The 20,705-nt window shown below is 37.6% G+C and overlaps 1 protein-coding gene across 2 annotated transcripts; it reads right to left on the bottom strand.

Annotated features, from left to right (window-relative positions):
- Positions 1–688: 688 nt before the first annotated feature.
- On the bottom strand, positions 689–9,538 carry si:dkey-12e7.4 (uncharacterized protein LOC558132 homolog). Of its 2 annotated transcripts, XM_037766631.1 has the most exons (7): positions 9,442–9,538; positions 9,022–9,354; positions 7,754–7,805; positions 6,689–6,876; positions 3,832–4,005; positions 2,154–2,264; positions 689–1,345 (listed from the first exon to the last, which is right to left on the bottom strand). In XM_037766631.1, the coding sequence occupies exons 2-7, from the start codon at positions 9,172–9,174 to the stop codon at positions 1,232–1,234; spliced, it is 792 nt and encodes a 263-aa protein (XP_037622559.1). In that variant the 5' UTR covers positions 9,175–9,354; positions 9,442–9,538; the 3' UTR covers positions 689–1,231. The 2 variants fall into 2 exon arrangements, with proteins under 2 accessions (XP_037622559.1, XP_037622558.1); XM_037766630.1 differs by having other exon boundaries at positions 9,022–9,524.
- Positions 9,539–20,705: the final 11,167 nt, after the last annotated feature.

Genomic DNA, 20,705 nt, shown 5'->3' with positions numbered 1-20,705 from the left:
GAAGTCAGACGGCAGCTGACGGTTTTGTACTCTGCGGCTTGGGTTACCGCAGTTTCACAAGCATTCAGGTGACGTTAAAGCGTGAAAGGCTCTCGCTAGAGCCAGTGTTTGGTTTGTCCGTTCTGGGCTACTGTAGAAACATTCATGTAGATATGAAGGGCTCATTCTAAGCTAACGAAAACACAATTCTTAGTTTCAGGTTGATCATACACTAATGAAAATATAGTTATGAATATTAGATTCCATTTCTGCTAAGAGATCCCCAGAAATGTTACACACTGTTCCTTTAAGACTTTCTCAACCAAGTCTTGTCTGTTTGTCAAACGAGTTTATAATCAGATCGAAGAATGTAACAGTTTATGTTGATATTTGGGCGCAGCTTAGATAATTTTTTTGTAACATGTTAGAGGCATGTAGGGCTGAACTGGCCTAATAGTATACTGTGTTTGCAGTATGTAGTCTTAAGATGTTCTAAATGAAATTCAGAGCATTAATATAGCAGCCAACAATTATTTGCTATGCATGGGTGTGAGGTCACGAACGTGAGGTCACAATGACCTTGGACCTTTAACCACCAAAATCTAATCAGTTCATCCTTGAGTCCAAGTGGACGTTTGTGCCAAATTTGAAGACATTTGTTCAAGGCATTCCTGAGATATCACGTTCACGAGAATGGCACGGACGGACAGACAACCCGAAAACATATGGCTTCCGGCCACGGCTGTCGCAGAGGCATAAAAATATATTTCATATGGAAGACATTTAAACACAATTTAAGCGTTTTTCCTAATTTTTCAAAAATCCTGACTTTGACCACTGAGAAATGTCAGATTTAAATAGAAATTCAAAGTTGTACGGTTAGATACTTACCCAAAGTATGTATATACCAAATTTTAAGACTGTTGACCAATCAGAACTAATGTTGTGGTATTTTCCTTACCATACTAAATATAGTCTTTGGGCATAGATGGATTAAAGACAAGCTACAGCACACTACACGTCATCTACAGTATTTGGGAACACTGTAAAGTAATCTCCTTTAAGAAATGAAATACTGTTGCTCTCCTATAATCAAGTTGAAATATGCATGATTTCTATTAAATGGTAGAGCTTGGTTAAGATTTAACACTGTTCACTCTGAGTCATTGATACATTTATCCAAGCATAGTTAAGGTTGATCATAACTGAATAAAAAGCCATTAGGATCCTATAGTAGTGCTTATAATCTGGGTCACCAAGGCAACGTCTCTCCTGTAAAGTTCAGAAATGATCCATGATCCTTTTCAGTCAGTCCACCAATCACAGACAAGACGGAAGAAACGCTCTCCTCTGGGCTCAGTGGAGCCTGGAAAGAGACAGATAAAAATCATATTCAGACACACTTCTTAGAAATGTCAATACAATGATCCCTATTAGCGGGGCAGTTAAGCACAACCACTGTGCATTTTGCGATAAAATTAACATATTTGGCACAGATGTAGGTTTATATGTTATGAAAAGATATAGATATCGGGGCACTACTAATTTGGGGCCTGAGGGCCGTGGCAGTTATTTTTTCAAACCTTTTATTTGGTTTTTGCACCCTTAAAAAATAAAGAGGAAAAAAAAACATATCTGTGATCTTCTGACATCTGATCTAATCAGCTTGAAAACACCTCATAAAACCAGTTTTCTGCAACATCTTTGAATATTTAGCGTCTATTTGGCAGCTATTTTTAAAAATGGCCGCCACGGCCCTAAGGGGCCAAATTTACAGCACCCCAAAATCTATATCTCTTCATAACATATAAACCTATGTCTGTGCCAAATGTGTTGCTTTTATTGCAAAATGCACAATTGTTATGAATATTTCATCTTAGCTGCCCCACTATACTGTAAATACTGTACATCACTCAGGACACTAAAATGCGACGTAAATATTAAATGTGTGACAGCTCTTGAAGGTAAAAGACCACGCAAATTAGTGTAACAGCTGATACAGTTTTAGTTTACTGCATTCTCCAAAACGTTTTTTTCTCACTAATGGAAATAAAAAAAGGCTTGATAGAATGAGAAGATGTTACATTTTACTCAGTGCTTGGTATGCTTTAATCACAGCTCTTTAATGGCAACCCAAAGAGACAGTGACAGAGTTGGACAGAGCAGCCTCTTACCTCAGACCCCCCCATGTCAGTGCGGACCCAGCCAGGGTGTATAGCCATACAGAGAATCCCGTCAGGCTCCAGGTCTACAGCCAGACAGCGACTCACCATGTTTAAAGCGCTCTGAGAAGGCAACCAGAAACAAGTTACTATGCAACACAATGTAAAAACCTCAGCCCGCTACAGTACAGCTTTACCCAACACCACAGTAGTTGATCCGTTTGGGGATGGAGGAAGGTGCAGCTGATATTTCACATTTATCCTAAAATCCATTGTAGAAAAATGTTTAATCAGAAGAACATGTTTTTTTCAAATTATCTGTCTCATGCACTATTACTATATACTGACCGTGTTATAAAAAAAGTTTTAAAATATTAGCTCAAAGTTCAGCTTTAAGGTATCAAGCAAATAAACCCTATTGCAGTTTGTAAACAATGATGACGTACACAACTGGAAATGGAAGTATGGCGGAGTGCAATAGATCATCAAGCTATTCAAAGACGTTAACCACCAAAGTTAACCACCATAAATGCACCCCAAACAAATTGACTTTCCATCCATCCATTATCTGTAACTGCTTATCCCATTCGGGGTCGCGGGGGGGCTGGAGCCGATCCCAGCTGTCATTGGGGGAAGGCGGGGTGCACCCTGGACAGGTCGCCAGACTATTACCGGGCTGACACATAGAGACAGACAACCATTCACGCTCACATTCACACCTACACGACTGTGGGAGGAAGCAGGAGAACCCTGAGAAAACCCACGCTAACACGGGGAGAACATGCAAACTCCACACAGAAGGGCCCCAAGCCGGATTTGAACCTGCGACTGCTGCTGCTGTGAGGCAACAGTGCTAACCACTGCACCACCGTGCAGCCCTAATTGACTTTCCAGATCCGTGTAATATTAGTGAGTGAGTAGAAGACATTAGCATGTGGCCCAATATTCAGTGGCCAGATATATATATATACGTATTTGTTGATAAAACTTGGGTGTAATATAACACCAGCGAGAAATTACGAGCATACATGTCACTAGATGCTTGTGTGCTGTGTAAAATGTTCTAAATAAATAACAATGTTGAAAGTGATTGTTATTAAAGAGAGAGTAAAGTACTGAAAAAAAGGTACCTTTGGGTACTGGTATCGAATTCCAGGTACAGTTATCGGTTCAAATGAGAACCGTACCCAACCCTAATAGATACCGCCGGTGTTTTGGTTTAACGAGTGACCGTGTTAACTGGTGACTTTCAGCCAAATGCGTTGTGGTTGCTCATAGTGACGGCAGCTGTTAAAAACACAAACAGAACATGTAGGTGTCCTCGTAGAAGCCTTCAATCATATTTAAATACATACTCACCTGCGTTTATTATCTACACCAAACATTTACAGAAGTTTCTACAAGCAACCACGGACACATTTGGCTTAAAGCCACTCGTTAAACTGAAACACCTGTTGCTCTGATGGCCGCGATCCTGTCGAAATTCTGTAAAACTTCAGACCCCTTTTTGCAATATCGATTCTCACAACCGAACGCGCAACGACAGGATATTTTGATGCTGGTAACAGTTTTAATTCAATGTGTAAAGCTTGCTAACTCGCCTGGATGGCTGGGGCAAAACGCCACTTCCATTTCACATTTTTGTTTGACATCTAAAAGAGTCAGTATATTCATCCAATAGTAACAATACCTTGGACGTCCTGTAGGGGTACCATTTGAAGTTGTTGGCCCTTTCCCCCCAGTTGAGCTCCACAGAGCCCAGCAGAGAGGTGATGTTAATGACTGCTGCCCTCTGGATGCCCATGCTCCCTGCACCACCTGCTCCGACTCTCGACGCAGCTTGTTTCAACAGAGGCAGGAAGGCCTGGCAGGGACAGGGGGAAAAAACACATCACAGCTGAAGCTAGAATCATACTGTACAGGGTTTTCATGAGATGGAGAGCTTCTTGAATCCGCAAAATCTTGTGACAATTACCATGGTGTGGGATTCGTATTAAGTATTGATTAATGATTAACAAATGAATTGTAAACTTTTAAGAAATTGTTTGTAAAACATCTACAAACATTACATAGATAGATGGACCAGAAACCAATTATTAACCATTGCCAAAGTATTAACTATCTAAATAATGTTTATAGATGGTTTACAAACCAAATATTAACCATTAACAAAGTGTTACAAATATCTAGTCTATCTATATAATGTTTATAGATGTTTTACAAACAATTTCTTAAAAGGTTTACAAATAATTTCATAATCATTAACAAATATATATAATATAGTATATCAAATGTTATAATGTGTGCAGCAATAATCTGTTGAAATAATATAAATTATAACATTACTAATAATTAGTAAATATCATTAATTATGATGTCATTGTTCTGTTAACAGTAAAATAACGATTAACTACATTTTAATTAACTATCAATTTACCATTTATAAATGATGGTTATCAAAGTTTTACCCAAATAATATATAATATTAATAACAAAACTACACATGTATACAACATGTTAAATAAGTACAACACAGACCCAAAATCTAGAGATACACATTTTCAAAATGATTTCATTATCAAATCTTGCGGAGCATTTCCAGTCACATTTCACAGCACACAGTCTGTGGGGAGGAATAACAAGTGTGCCCTCTGGTGGCAGCATGTCCAACTTACTGAGCAATTTCTTGAATTCTCCATTTAGATTTTTCTAAAACAAAATATATACACACTGTAATGTGTTTCTATGACTTTGTCCATACTGTTTATATCAATGAGGGTAGACTAAACAACAGAAACACCTGTCACTATAATGCAATACAATGAAAAGCACCACAAACTGAACAGCCTCCAAAATGATCATACAGATGAATCAACACCTCTCTAATAGTAATAGTGTGAATCTGTTCCATTAATGTTCAATTATCTTACAGATCTAGACATTTCCAAAACAAGAAAGCTGGTTATGTAGTTTCTGGACATATTTAACGTGAAATAATTAATAACTGTACTGTTATATACACGACAAAAAATGCAGCAAATCCTAAAATGTGAGAAGCTAGAAAGAAACATCAAATGTTTGGCATTTTTGCCTCAACCATTGGCTCAAATGGTTAATAGATTATCAAAATAGCTGCCTATTAATTGTGTGCTAATCAAGTGATCTGATAATTAACTAATTGTTTCACCTTAAAGGATAAATTTGGTATTTTTCAACCTGGATTTTCCCATGTTTTTGTTTCTAAAAGTGATTAATAGGAACACTTTTTGAAATTGGTCCAATATTGAGGGAGATAGCTGCAACCGCCAGCCGCTAAACGAGCTGCAATGTAATTATTTGGGGCAACCTGGTACCGTCAGTTTACGTCTACTAAAAGTGCTTGTTTTTGCCACTGACAGCCTCAGATTGTTATTATAAGTGTCTGACTACATTATAGAAAGAACCCACCAGATAAATTAAATGTTTTTTTGAGACAATACAAGACTGGACCAATTCTAAAAAGTGTTGTCCCCATTAGTCACTTAGACACAAAAACATGGGAAAATAGGGTCCAGGTTGAAAAATACCTAAGTTATCCTTTAAAATGTGAGTAAAGCATGTTTTGAAGTCTCAGCTCATAGAGAGTGGAGCAGTGGCAGATTTCTGCTGTGATTCATTGCAGACGTCCCCCTAACATTATACCGTTAGGCTGCAGTGTGGCCTTGCAGTTATAGAGACTGTCCTTCAGTTGGAGCAAACTGTGTGTCAGCAAGCATCTGCCCTGCTGACATCATGTTCTCAAACAGCTCCTGATTTTTTACCAGCACCGGGTGCTGCTCTGTAGTCCGCCCCATTTTCTCTGGGGCCAACTGAAACCAGACTTTCAATGAATACTTAGGAAATACATTCTGCCCTGGGCTAAGGGGCTTTTGTTACTTCTGTCCATCATGGTCATTCTTTTTGTTTTAGTTTGCAGTATTCAGGAAATTAACTACTCACAGGTCCTGCTCCTGGTGTCTGAAGAAAACAGAAGTGTAGCTTCTTTTCTTTTGTAATTCTCCATCAGGTTGAGTGACAGATGAAGACGTTCCAATAAAGTAACTGATGCACAACACCCAAGTCGACAGGAAGCATAAAATCCTGCATCTCCACGCTGGAGTACGGATGCAACACGAGGGAGGAAACGGTAACTTGAGTCGAGAAAACTGTGGTACAACTCCAGGAAAGGGTGACATATCTGGAGGATGCGGGACACCGTAACAATATTCGTATAATTGACATTTTGGAAAACTCAATGGACGCATTTTGTGTACGTTGTAAAAAGGAAGGACTAGGCCTGGACATTGATGGAGGTTTTGAGATCGAACGAACGCACAGATGTGGACATAAGCCAAATCCAGAAGCAATGTATGGTCGACACATTATATATTATATCATATTTATTAAATTTATTTAATTTTTTGTATATTGTTTATAAATTTGTATTATATTTTCAATTGCTTAAAAAGATTATATCACAAAAAAGGAAGCACACAAATCTATAATAATAATAGTTTAATAAACAGTACCTTGGTGATCATTAGTGGAGCCACAGCATTAGTCTGGAAATTTTCCATCATCTTCTCTGCAGTAACGGTATGAAGGTCGGCCACCACATTGATCCCTGCATTGTTGATCAGGCAGTTCAGACCCTCGTCTTGTACAAGCTGGCCTACCTCTTCCACTGACTTCTCTATACTCTCCTGGTTCACTACATCTAGTAGAAAGACACATCAACACAAAAAGCAAATCACCAAAAGTTGTGTACAGGATATCAGTACTGTGTGTATTTCTATGTTTAAAGTTTAAACATGCATGAGGCCAACATATGTTTAAGTGGTCGTGCTGTAAGATATTGGTTGGTATACATTTAGGAAATTGCCAATTAGCGATTACATTGAGATATTCCTTTAAAGGTCCCATATCGTGCTCATTTTCAGGTTCATACTTGTATTTTGTGTTTCTACTACAACATGTTTACATGCTGTTATGTTCAAAAAAAACTTTATTTTCCTCATACTGTCTGCCTGAATATGCCTGTATTCACCCTCTGTCTGAAACGCTCCGTTTTAGCACATTTTGACAGAATTGCAACAGAATTGCGTTGCTAGGCAACAGCTTGGGTCCATGTGTACTTCCTGTCAGCTGATGACATTCACATACACTGCAACCAGGAATAAACTGGGACACATTTAGAATGTTTACATTTAAAACTGTGTCAAGGGTCTAAATATTGTATATTCGTGACATCACAAATGGGCAGAAATCCTGACAGCTTGTTTCAAACGCGCAGTTTCTGAATACGGGCTGTGTATTTCCCTGTGGATTGAGTGTTTCGATACTTTCACAGTAGGCTATTTATATAGGACTTAAGCCTGCTTTATAATAAAAAAAACATGAAAATTTCCCTTTTTTATAATATGGGACCTTTAAAATGGATCATTCACATCTAAAATACACAGGCCCTTGTGTTGTAACGTGAGGGTTTTGTGTTTGTTAGTTTCCCACACATACAAAAAAATATTATGTTAGTTTTTTTCTATATTGTTAAATATTTGTTTACACACACCAACCATTGTTGTTCTCTGTCTTACCCAAAGTGATGATGTGGATGTTGGGATGTTTCTCTGCCAGTTCCTGAAGTTTCTGTAGGTCAAAACCACAAAATCATGTCATTGTTCATTCACAAACATCCACAGTGGGGGAACAATGGCGCCCTCTGTGGCGTTTAACTTTATTTGATTACAACATTAGTTGATATTCAAATACTTTTTAAACTGTATTAAGAAATCTCATGTACAAATTTATATGCCGGCTTAATCACTCTGAGAATGACATAATATTGTGGTTGTCTAACATCAGATTTAGCACTACATGGTACCAATCACAGCTGTAGAGGCACTGGTATAGTTCCTTATATGTAAGGCATTGATGTATGTATATATTCATATTAATATTTTTAGTATCTTTTAATCATGACTTTTTATAGTGCTTCCTGTATTGTAATGTATTATATGTAATGTATTGTTGTTGTTTTTTTTCTTATCTGGACCTTGAGTCTGCAATAAAGTTTGAATTGAATTGAATTGAAATTCAATTTATTTTTATATAGCGTCAAATCATAACAGAAGTTATCTCGAGAAGCTTTATATATAGATCAGGTCTTAAACCGTACACCATATATATACATATAATATAAATATAAAAGATATAAATATATATAATAATATATATAATATATATATATTATATATATTATATATATTATAAATATATATAATATCTTTATATATATATTATATATATTTAATATATTATTATAAATATATATAATAATATATATTTATATATATATATATATTTAATATATTATTATAAATATATATAATAATATATATTTATAATAATATATTAAATATATATAATATATATAAAGAGATATATATATATATATATATATATATACATATAATTATATATTTACAATATATATATATATATATTTATAATATATATAAATATATAATAATATAATATATATATATATATATATATATTTATAATATATATAAATATATAATAATATAATATATATAATATATATATATAAATATATAATAATATAATATATATATAATGTATATATATAAATATATAATAATATATATATAGACAGAGAGAGAGAGAGAGAGAGAGAGAGAGATCTCTACATATATATATATATAGATATATAGATATACCTTCACCCGTCATCTAAACCGACTGAGCGTTAACAAGGAGATTAAAAGCAGCTACAGGTGTTGTAGGATACATGATAGTTATCTTAAAAGCTATTATTACCTGTATTGGTGTTAATGTTTACCTGCGTGCTCGCCCGGTCTCTGGTCGTGGCTATGATCTTGCCGGGTGAGAAGCCTCCTCTCGCCAGACTGTCCACCATCTGCAGCCCGAGACCTCGGCCGGCTCCCGTCACCAGCACGGAGCCGCAGCTCTTAAAGTTCACAGCACCACTCATTGCTAATGTTACCTGTAAACTACTGACGGTGGGTGAGCTCTCTGTGTCCAGGTACTAGTCGTGACGTAAGGCTTAGCAGTTGTTGTCGGACGACTCTCCCGTTAGGTGTGTGTGTGCCAACCAAGCCAGAGCGTGTACACAGGGGAGATGATTCAATAAAGAAGGTCTACAGCTTCGACGCTAGAAACAGTTGGGGCATTGAAATAGTAGTTGTTAATTTAAAAACGACAGTTTCATACGATATAAGGGAGCAGGGAGTGAACTTACACCGTCACACAGCAGAGGAAATGCTCAGTATTTAACAGAAACAGGTGGATGTCCCGGGACGTTTCTCCTGCTCAGGATCTCTGGGTTCATATTTCCCACAATTCATTGCGCGCACAAAATGCACACAGCCTGTTTGCAGCAGCTGATTCATCATTTCAGTACTTAAACTTAGTTAAAACGGATTACAGCTCCCATTCAAACCCGGATAGTTATACTATATCGGTCATATATTTTCGATCAGGAATTGTTGAGTAAAAAAATTTCTTATTTTGGGTTTCATTAATTTGGGTTAGACTCAAAGAGGTGATTATACACAATGGGAATTAATGTGCAGGGGAAAAAGTATATACAGTATATAGGCTACTTTATATATTATATATTATATATAAAGAAAAATACTTTATATGTTATATATATTATATAATGTAGTCTACCATAAATAAGGCAATTTCATAAACAAAAATCTAAATTTGATAACAGCTTTGCTTACTTTTTTTTACTCTTCTTTTTATTCCTTTTTTTTCACCGGTGCCATAATAAAAAAAAAATTATATCTTACATTTAACATTTAATATGTACATACATAAATACCAACATACACATCACCTCCCACACAGAGACATGTCCAGCCTTCTTCCCACCACTAGAGGTAAAGTTACAGAAAAAATAACATAAAAATATTTGTTTAAATAATTTAATTAGTTAGTTAGAATTAAAAGTAATAAGTACTACAGTAGTATAGTTCATGGTGGTAAGATAAAAACCTTAATAAATAAATTAAACAATTAATTAAATAAATGTAGAGAAAAAAAGACAAAGAAAAAGAAAACAGCACGTAGAAAATAATAATTAATAATTAATAATTAAGTAAATACCCTAGAAAGGGTAAGAAGATTATATGTAAGTGATCCATGGATCCTATATCCTATAACAGCTTTGCTTACTGAGTCACTGCAGAAAAATAGACTATGAAATTATCGCATCAAACTTTTAAATGTTTTTAATGGGGAGTTTTATGGAGAGTAAAAGCTGGAGTAGGCAGATTGGAGCAAATATGATAAGAAAAAAGTTTTTTTTTTATAAAACGGTCACTATATCCTGACAGAGTGCATGAGACAGGTTATCTGGAAGAAAAAAAAAAATCATGTGCCTCTGTGTCCTCCGGTGCTCCTAATGGCATCTACAAGATTTCACACACCGGAGGAAAATAACCAATCGGAGCCGAGCTGGAGCCTTGCTGCCTCTGAGCAGCTGTCAATCACCCGCAAACTCCCATCAAATGGTCAAACTAGGCAGCGCTGATTAAATACAAATTAATAGTCTGTTACTGTAATGCCTATTTCTCACGTATATTGCTTTCAGAAACATAATTATTTTTATTTAGCTGTAAAAGGAGAAAGTTTGCTCCGGCTTGTGAGCGGTACTTGGTATTTTGGCCAAAGTCTCCCGTCACCGGCTAGATTTTCTAAAGCCTGAAAACAGAGCCATGAGGAGGTGCAGAAATCTAGTTATCTCTCAGAACACTTGAATAACAATATGCTGACAGGTCATTATGAAATTTTTGCCAAATGATGCCAAAAATATTCTGCCTACTGCCGCTTTAACCTACAGCGTAATATTTAGCCTAGCGCTAATGACATTCACCCGTTCTCAAAATTACCTGTTACAGTAGACTATACCTTCAGTTGCTGTTATATAACAAATCAGAATTGCTTGTTAACAGCGACATCTGTGGCCGTTAAGTCAACGAAAGTCAGCGTCGGGCTCGCACTTGCAAGCTCTAAATAGACATGAACGAGCATCGCAAAAAACAGTGAGGCGACACACGTCAGCTAAAACCACAAAGTCACTCTGTATTTCACCTGCTTGGCAGTAATGTTAGCTGACTAGACGAAGGTCTCTCCATGAATCACTGCTGATCCTAGTGTTGGCTTTGAGGCTAAAGCGGGAAGAGAAACGTTATCGCCTCCGACCGTAGCCGGAGAGAGACACCGGCACCCGGTCGGAGACGGTAACGTTTCTCTTCCTGCTTCAGCCCCGTTACTTCACAAGACACGGAAAACCTCTGTTGGTCTGGAGGAGCTGCAGCATTAATTTCTGCACAAACGTCCACTGTACATTCACTAGATATTCTCAGAGCTAAACTAACTCTTCTGCAGTGTGGAGTCAGCGCGCATGCACATCTAGAGGTGGAGCGAGAACGCGGGCTGGTGAGTGAAGGCAGGCAGGCAGAGGAACAGAGACTCCAGCCATACGTGAGCGTGCATATGCAGGCGCGCATATGTCCCGACCCGGTACATTTCTACGCTTAAAAAGTTACAAACAGTCCCTTTAACATGTGACAATGATTATTAAAATGGTAAAGTCAATAGCTTTTATTCACATTGTTTATGTGTTTGCTTCCATTTGTCATCTTTATTCGATTACTTGACTAAATGAAATGGGCATTTTCCAAGAAACAAATGTTGACAATATTAAGAAAATTAGATTTTCCTGATCCATTCATAAGTTATGATTAGATAGTTGAGCTTTCATGAATACTAATTTTGTAAAGAAGAGAAGCATCCACTGTTTGCTTTTGCACTCAGTTAGTTTTCAAATATTGAAGCTAAGATGGAGGTGCAGAGATAAGGGTGACAGCACAGCTGATGGAGCTTATGCAGTCGCAGCACACAGATGGTTTCTCTGGCAGCCTCCTGCGTCCAGATTTTTCTTAAAGCTTCTGGTTCTTGGGAGCAGCAGATATCCCAGGTCTGCTTCGGGGTCAGTTAATTTGGAATTTGGCTCCTATGCCTCCATTTACAGGCACATTACTTTGGCACGGAGCACACATTGCAAATGATGGGTTGTGGTACAATAGCTACAGTATGTGGTGCAGAGCTGTGTTCCTGAAGCTGGACAGTGTTAACTGGCTCTCCTAAGCATACATAACAGTGGGGTATTGTCTCTACAGAAAAATCAGCAATCAGTTAATGGCTTAGATTACAGTTGGTCTGTCCAGTAAGCAGTGCAGAGGGACAGTAGACATGTAGAATGTGAGGTTTCCATTTTGCCAGGACAAAATAATAAGTAGATAGTATAGGAGTCCATCCACCAGAGTTCATTTAACACTGGTTTTACTTTAAACAGCTGCCTCGGAGCTATATTGACTCTATGATTGACCAAACAGAACTCTGAATAAAGACAGTGAACTTCCAATTTTGAAAAATTAAAACCTGAGAACCACCCTCAAGGTGAAGATATTTATTGAGTTGTGTTAATGTTACTGTTTTAACTCCGTTGTACACACTGGAGCATGACATGAAAGATGGCAAGTACACTGCATTTGAACCCCAGATGACACATGATACAGCCTGATTTTTATGAAACAATCCTTAATATGTAGTCAACATTCTTAAAGGTACAGTGTGTAGGATATGGCAACATCTAGTGGTGTAGATAACAGAAAGAAGGCATAAAAGAACACAACAGCGACCTCTAGTGACCGTAGTTATTATGACAGGAGCATAAGAGGAAGTCAGGCGCTGTAGTATAGACACTGTGAAACTCTGTAAGAGCTGGGGGTCGAACCCAGGAGACCAGAGTTTGCATAAAGAAGTTGTAGTTTTGTTGCCTAAACCTAAAGAAGCCTTTTTGTTTGTGTTCAAAATGTAACGTTTCATTCAGTTTGACAACATGTTAGAACGTTTTGTTTTAAGTTTCACTTTCACTTTTACAATGCGGTAGGTGTAGCAGGCCCCTATTGACACACGTCTATTTAATGACCTGACAACAGTCAAACTGGGTGCAGCACTACGGTGACCTTCAGGTAGAGTAACATAAAAATGTGAAAAGCTCTCGCTAGAGCCAGTATTTGGTTTGTCCGTTCTGGGCTGTAGAAACACGGTGGAGCAACATGGCGGACTCTGTGAAGAGAACTCGCTCCCTGCGTACATATGACGGGCTCATTCTAAGCTAACAAAAACACAATTAGTTTCAGGTGATTATACACTAATGAAAACATAGTAGTACGATTACAATTACAAATCATTGTGCAATTTGATCAACCATAGATTTTCCTGGTGGCTGTTTGTCACACCTTTTTGCATGTGTGCCTTTCTGCTTGAACGATAATCAAGTGAAATCAGTAGATTGAAAACATAACTTATTAAGCATTATACACTCTCTGCAGCTATGTAACATTCAACCAAAATGAAAGACTGGTCAAGTCACTCCAGGGGGATTTTCTGCAACTGAAAATGGCAGTATTGATCATTTTATAGTACTTCCTTTCTCTGCATCCCTTAAGGATCCTCTTTCATATGTTCTTCCTGAATCATCCTATATTGGCGTGGTGGTAAGGAGTAAACATTAATGGACCATTGGGACTCTGTGAAGATGAAAGGATAAAGCATGATAACAATCATTGACAATATTCATGCAAACCAAGGAAAAAGGTATTCATTTCTGCAACTACTTCACCGTTTTGGATTTCAAATGCAGTCATCTCACAGAAATCTTGGGTGCCCTGGCTTACTGCAAGATAATGTGTCTCTGGATCACTGTCAATTCATGTAGAATATTTTGTCAGTCAACATATGCTTTATAAGAAAGGCTTATATGGCCATAGATTCAGGTTTAACACAGGGGAAGTAGTGTTGTTTTTAAAGGAATAGTTCCACATTTTGGGAGATACTCTCGTTCGATTTCTTGCCGAGAGTTAGAAGAGAAGATCGATACCACTCTTCGGTCAGTCTTCTCTTTTTAGAGTAACAAGGTATCAAATAACAATTTGAAAACAATTTGACAGTGTAGAAGGGGTTTGCGCTTGTATTGATGAACATACAGAGAATTATCACCCAAATCTGCAGCTCCCCTCGGCTTTATGAGCTTTATGTTTCAGCTAGGGATGCACTGATACTGATACTGATATCGGGCCGATACTGACTCACATCGCTGGATTGGGTATCAGTGACAACTGGGCCGATCTATTCAATTCAGTTCTATGTTAATGTACTATATACATTATAGACTGGAATTTCAATTCCTGTTGAGGTTTTGACCAATTTGTTGCTGCATTACAAAAGTTTACACTTGAATTGTAATTCCTGTTAATTGAAGATTTTTTTTACCAAGTTGCTGGTCCATGATTTATTATTTTAGTAATAACTAACCATTCAGTAAATTAATATTTATGCATTTATTGGTTACAGTTGCTTTTACAAAGTTAGGAAAACAATGTTTATGTCAGGCCTGATGATGCCTTACACATAAAAGAATGATCCCTTCCACACAGTGAGTCATACAGCTTATTAATTAAACACTGGTATTACATCAGTACTCGGTAACGGCCGATACCCAAAGCCCAGGTATCATTATCGGTATCGGGACTGAAAAAGTTGGATCGGTGCATCCCTAGTTTCAGCTCAACTTTACTGTTTTGGTTCACTCTCACCGCTCTCATAGCACCTTTTATTCATCAAGTAGCCAACTACAAATACATTATAATGTTGCTCTGTAACTGCTGGATGTGTAAATAAGCAGCTATCTGCTGTCAAGTTTGCCAAATCAACTTAAAAGGTGATATACTGTATCAAAGTTGCTCACCACTGCTCCCCAAGTGGCCAAAATCAGTTATTGCCGGTTTACAGCTGTGCTTTGCAAAGACGAGAGGCAGGCAGTGGCACCAAGTAAGAAAAAAGTCATAACCCCGTTTAAAACCACAACTTGTGGTCTGTACACTTGCACAAGTGCTGGTAGGCTGATTTATCTTACCTTTGAACAGAGTCATGCCGGGTGTTTCCACCTACTGTATTTGCTGATGAGAGGGTCGTACTGTAAAGGAGGATGTTGTATCCTGTACAGATTGTAAAGCCCCCTGAGGCAAATTTGTTATTTGTGATATGGGCTATACAAAAAAAATTGATTTGATTGACTTGACTATTTTCAGTTTTTACGTGAAGTGAAGATAAGCATCTCCAGGCTTTAGCTTAATTTCAATTTCAATTTCAATTTATTTTTATAAAGCATCAAATCATAACAAAAGTTATCTCAAGACGCTTTTCATATAGAGCAGGTCTAGACGTACTATATAATTTAGAGACACAAAAGATCCCCCATGAGCATGCACTTGACGCGACAGTGGCAAGAAAAAAACTTCCCTTTAACGGGTAGAAACCTTGGGCAGTGATAATAGAGTGATAATAGAAATAGCAATAATATTAATAGAAATAAGGCTGATAATAGTAAAACATATACATATGAGTGATGTCAACTTTTTCATCTAATTCCCAGTCGGAACGGGAATAAGCATATTTCCCAAAACATATTCCTTTAAATAGTTTATGTTTGACACAACCATAAAAACTGCGTCATATCAGCTCACCAGAGAACTAGACTTATTGTGATGAATTGAGGAATGAGCTGGAAGAGACATTTCAAGTAGATGCCATTTGGCCAACCTGTTATTAATAATCATTAGAATCCTCCAGACCAAATGCTGGAGGATTTCTTCCTCGAGAATTCGGCTTTTTAATCACGATGAACTGATGACTTGTTACAGATCATTCAGAATGTTTTTTCAGTAGCAGTCAATCCAGCTGCAGTATGAGCTTGCTTTTGTTTTACAGTGCTAAAGCCAAGAGTGATAAAGATGTCAGTCAGGAGCAACACTGAAGAACAGAGTCAGTTTGTGTGTGTGTGTGTGTGTGTGTGTGTGTGTGTGTGTGTTTGTCTTTAACCCCTGAGACCCTGGTGATCCCTACTAACTTCAGGATCAGTTTTAGAGCTAGAGTGAAGGTCAAACCTAAGGAATCCATTGGTAACAACCATGTCATGCTAGCATGTCGGGAAGGAGGCTAAATAACGCTACAAAGTTAGGCAAAATTTTGGCAAGGAAAAACTTGCATGTCCATTTTCAAAGAGGTCCCTTGACCTCTGACCTCAAGATATGTGAATGAAAATGGGTTCTATAGGTACCAACTAGTCTCCCCTTTACAGACATGCCCACTTGTATTCATGTGTGATGATGTTAGTCCCAATAGTAGCCACTTCATTGTAGTGAGAGGAAACTTTACAGCCACAAACTACAGACTGAGGGCATTCAGAGGATGGATGGCTTTCCTAGGTAGATTGATAATAAGGGAGTTTCTGAGCAGTTTCCAGAACAGAAGTGCTCGCCATCCAATCGCCGAAAAATGCAATTCTGGCAGAAATTTTCAAATGTCAAACGTTTTTCAAACCAAATCACAGCATGACTTTTTTTATGATGTTCCTCACAGTCTTGGTGTCTTAAATTGGTATTTTGGAGGGATTATTGATCATTTTTATCAATTCTTGAGTGGTAAAAAATGGTTAAATTTAGCATCAAATCTGTGTAACAAATGATATCAACCCAAAAATTACTGCAACAACTTATGAGACATAAGTGAGCATGGGAATGGTCATCATATACTTCTATCGTAATGTTGCAAGCCCTTATACACTTTCACAATTTATTTTAATTAATTCATTGATTAATTAATTAATGTTTATTTTCTGATTCATGACTAGAACAACTTGACACACAGTGCTGAGCTGCATCTCAACTTAATCTTCAGGTTCCCAGCTTTCAGATGATGTACACCACGTCTATGTGACATCTACTGTTGACCTGCTATCTCCCCCTAAAAAAAACCTGTGCCCCCTAAAAAAGACAAAAAAATTGGTCTGTTGTGGGGGTCTAAGGTTTTTTTTTAACTTGTAATTATTTGTGACTGTGTGCATGTATTGTGCTATGATGTGTGTTTGTCTACTGTACGTGTGTGCACATGCCTGTCTTCAGTGTGTGCACGTGCTGGGTGTGTGGGATACACAAGAATCTAGGTTGTAACATCCATTTTCAATCACTTATTTAATTCACATGAGCTATATTTAAGGAGATCATAAATAAAATACCAGGGTTCCTTTCATCAATGAATAAATCATGGCCGTTATCTTCTTATATTCATATTCTCTTCTCTCTTTCTCCCCTGCACACAGCGTAGTACGCTGCCTCCTGTCTTTATCACATTGGTTCATCACAGTGGGCGACATGTATGATTGAGTGTGTTTACACGCACAATAGATTCCTTTGGTTATTCTGTCTACTCAGCTATTATCTTATTGAGTTTGCTTGTGTAAACATTGTTTGCAATGCCCCCCTCATGTGGATCCCTGAACACGATTTAAGATTCAATACTATTTAATGTCCCGAGGAAAATTCCATCTGCCAGAACAGAAGAGAAAAAAGTGCAAATCAGTTAAAACCATATCAGCAAAAAACAAAAAAACACCATCAGACACTGAACTGCTGAAGGAGAGCGGCATTCATTTCCAGAATTCATGTCATGTCTTTGCACCAAATGCAGTGTTTTAACCTCATTCCCAAATTGAGAATCTAAAGACTTAACTCTTGAATTTATAATTAGAAGTTATCAATGCAACAGGCCCTGATTTAAGTGGATCTTGTGTTAAGATTATCACACTATTATAATAAAAATTCTAAAAATGAGTGTGATGCTCCTTTACCACTGTTAAAGAGGCAGTAGGCAGAATATCTTTTAGCATCATTGGTCAAAAATTCCATAATAACCTTTCAGCATATTGTCTTGTAGTGTACTGTTTAGCTGTAAAATGAGATGTAGATGTTTCTGAAAACATTTTATGCAAGAAATAGGCATTACAGTAACAGAATATTGATTCATATTTGATCAGCGCTGCCCAGTTTGACCGTTTGATCGGAGTTCGCGAGTGAATGACAGCTGCTCAGAGATGGTAAGGCTCCAGCTCAGCTCTGATTGCTTGTTTTCCTCCGGTCTGTGAAATCTTGCCGATGGCATTAGGAGCACCGGAGGACACGGGAGGGCACCGGAGCACACAGAGGCACATGATTTTTTTCAGATTACCGGTGTCATACACTACTGTCAGGATATAGTGACTGTTTTATAAAAATAACTTTTTTTAATCATATTTGCTCCAATCCTATCTACTGCTGCTTTAACCCTCCTGTCATTCTCTAATTTACACTAACAGCTTTTATCCTTGGGGTCAATTTGACCCCAGCGAATTTAAACCTCCAGAAAATGATTTGTGATTACAATTATTAAGCAGCTTAAGCTGGTCCTGTGTACGATGTGAAATATTCACGTCATTTTATGACCATTCAGTCCTTCGACCACGTCAAGTACCACCCTCATGCCCCGATTCTCTTCAGGCGCTCCCCACATGAGGCCTATATTTTGATACCGTGTTTGTCCGGTTTGTTTGGTATATATTGTCTGAAGGGACTGCGCCCAAAAAATGCAACCAGACATTCATCCACAGTCACATGGATTGTAAAGAAAGTGTAATCGCCGGACCCACTTTCCCCATACATCCTGTATCGCTGCGAGTGTGTCACAAAGTGTATGATATGAGAGAAAACTCCTCTATGTCACTTTCACTGTCAAAGAGCTGTGACTACACCTCATTGGCAGCAAACCTTTGTTTAGTGGTCTTTTTTTCATTTGAGACAGAGCATAAAGAGAGAGCACACAGAGCACCAAGAGGAATGGCTGAGAAGGCTGCAGTACAACCTTTTATATGTTTGTTCCTCTCCGATGTTGTGTGAACTATCAAAGTCCATGCAGGAACCATGATCTTATAAAATTGCATGTGATAGTGACCTCAATATCAGCCACAACAACCTAAACAAATGTGCGTAAATTGTTTATATTTTTTTGTATATTTTATACAGCTAAAACAGTCTGGGGTCAAATTAACCCCCAGAAATACGATGCGTACAAAATGCGTACAGGACCTTGAAAATATATTATGTTCATTTTATGTTTACCCAGTTGTCCCCATGAAATTACGAAATAGTAATTAAATATGAAGCAAAACAATTGTGTCAAGCACTTATTTAGGCACGTTAAACATTAAATTGGATCTCCAAGGAGAGTTAAGACTTTGACAAAGAGTTTGAGGGCATTCTTTTCCTTAAAGCTTCAGGCAGAATGTTTTGGGCATCAAAGAAAATAGACTTCTGCACCTCCTCGTGGCTCTGTTTTCAGGCTTTAGCAACATCTTGTAGTGTTTAGATGTAAAATGAGAAAGTTTACTCCAGCTGGTGGGCGGTGCTTGGTATTTTCTCAACTGATCTCAACATGGCAAACAGAACACTACAAGATGTTTCTGAAAACATTTGAGGAGAGAAATAGGCATTAAAGTAACAGAATATTGATTCATATTTGATCAGCGCTGCCAAGTTTGACCGTTTGGTCGGAGGTTGCGAGTGATTGACAGCAGGCTCTCATAGATGGCAGCTGGACGGCAGACTCCAGATCAGCTCTGACTGCTTGTTTTCCTTCGGTCTGTGAAATCCTGCAGATGCCGTTAGGAGGAAACAGAGGCAAATTATTTTTTTCTCACAGTGACCGTTTTATGAAAATAATTGAATCATATTTGCTCCATTTCTACCCACTGCAGCTTTAAATGTGTTATATGTTGTCTACTCATCTGCACTATTATCTGTCTTGTTCTGGCATGTTCAATGGTAAGCGTCTAGTTTCCTTTCTGGCTGGAATAATCTCAAAATGGGTGGCAAGCAGCTGTTGGTCGTAGAGCTTGTGTCCTCTGGTGTTATTGTCATACTGTTATCTTACAAAGCTAGACAGCATCTCAAGTCTATGTTCAAGTGTAGATTTAGTGCCCCTGCCGTTGAGCTCAACAGGAAATATTAATCAACAATCTAGCATATTACCAGCAAATGTATAGAGGAGAATAGACTTGTTTTGTCAAAACATTTCACTCAAAATTTCGCTCAAAACCACAACAGTGAATCTGCTGGTGGCGCTAGAGGAAAGGTCACAGGCTCATTAGAGTCATAGGATTCATCCTGTGGGAACAATACATTTCTGCACCTAATTTCATGGCAATCAATTCAATAGTTATTGACATATTTCAGCCTGGATCACAGTGGTAGATCGACCGACTGGCATTGCCAGAAGCACATGTCAACCAACTTGTCAACAAAGGTGACCGTGCTTTTGCTGTCTGGAACTCCCTGCCTAACTCAGTATCTTCCTTTAAATCTCTTCCTAAGACTCACTTTTATATTATGGCTTTTTCTTAACTGATGGTGCATTGTTGTAACTATTTATGTGATTTTTTTTTGTATTTATATGATTTTATTTTGTTTAGATTTCATGTTCTGGGTGTTAATTATTTTGAGCATGCTTTTATTGGAAAGCACTTTGTAACCTTGTTTTGAAAGGTGCTATATAAAT

Source organism: Sebastes umbrosus, chromosome 4 (assembly GCF_015220745.1).
Source record: "Sebastes umbrosus isolate fSebUmb1 chromosome 4, fSebUmb1.pri, whole genome shotgun sequence".
In the NCBI taxonomy this organism is placed as follows: Eukaryota; Metazoa; Chordata; class Actinopteri; order Perciformes; family Sebastidae; genus Sebastes; species Sebastes umbrosus.
This window is presented reverse-complemented; position numbering and strand designations above follow the sequence as displayed.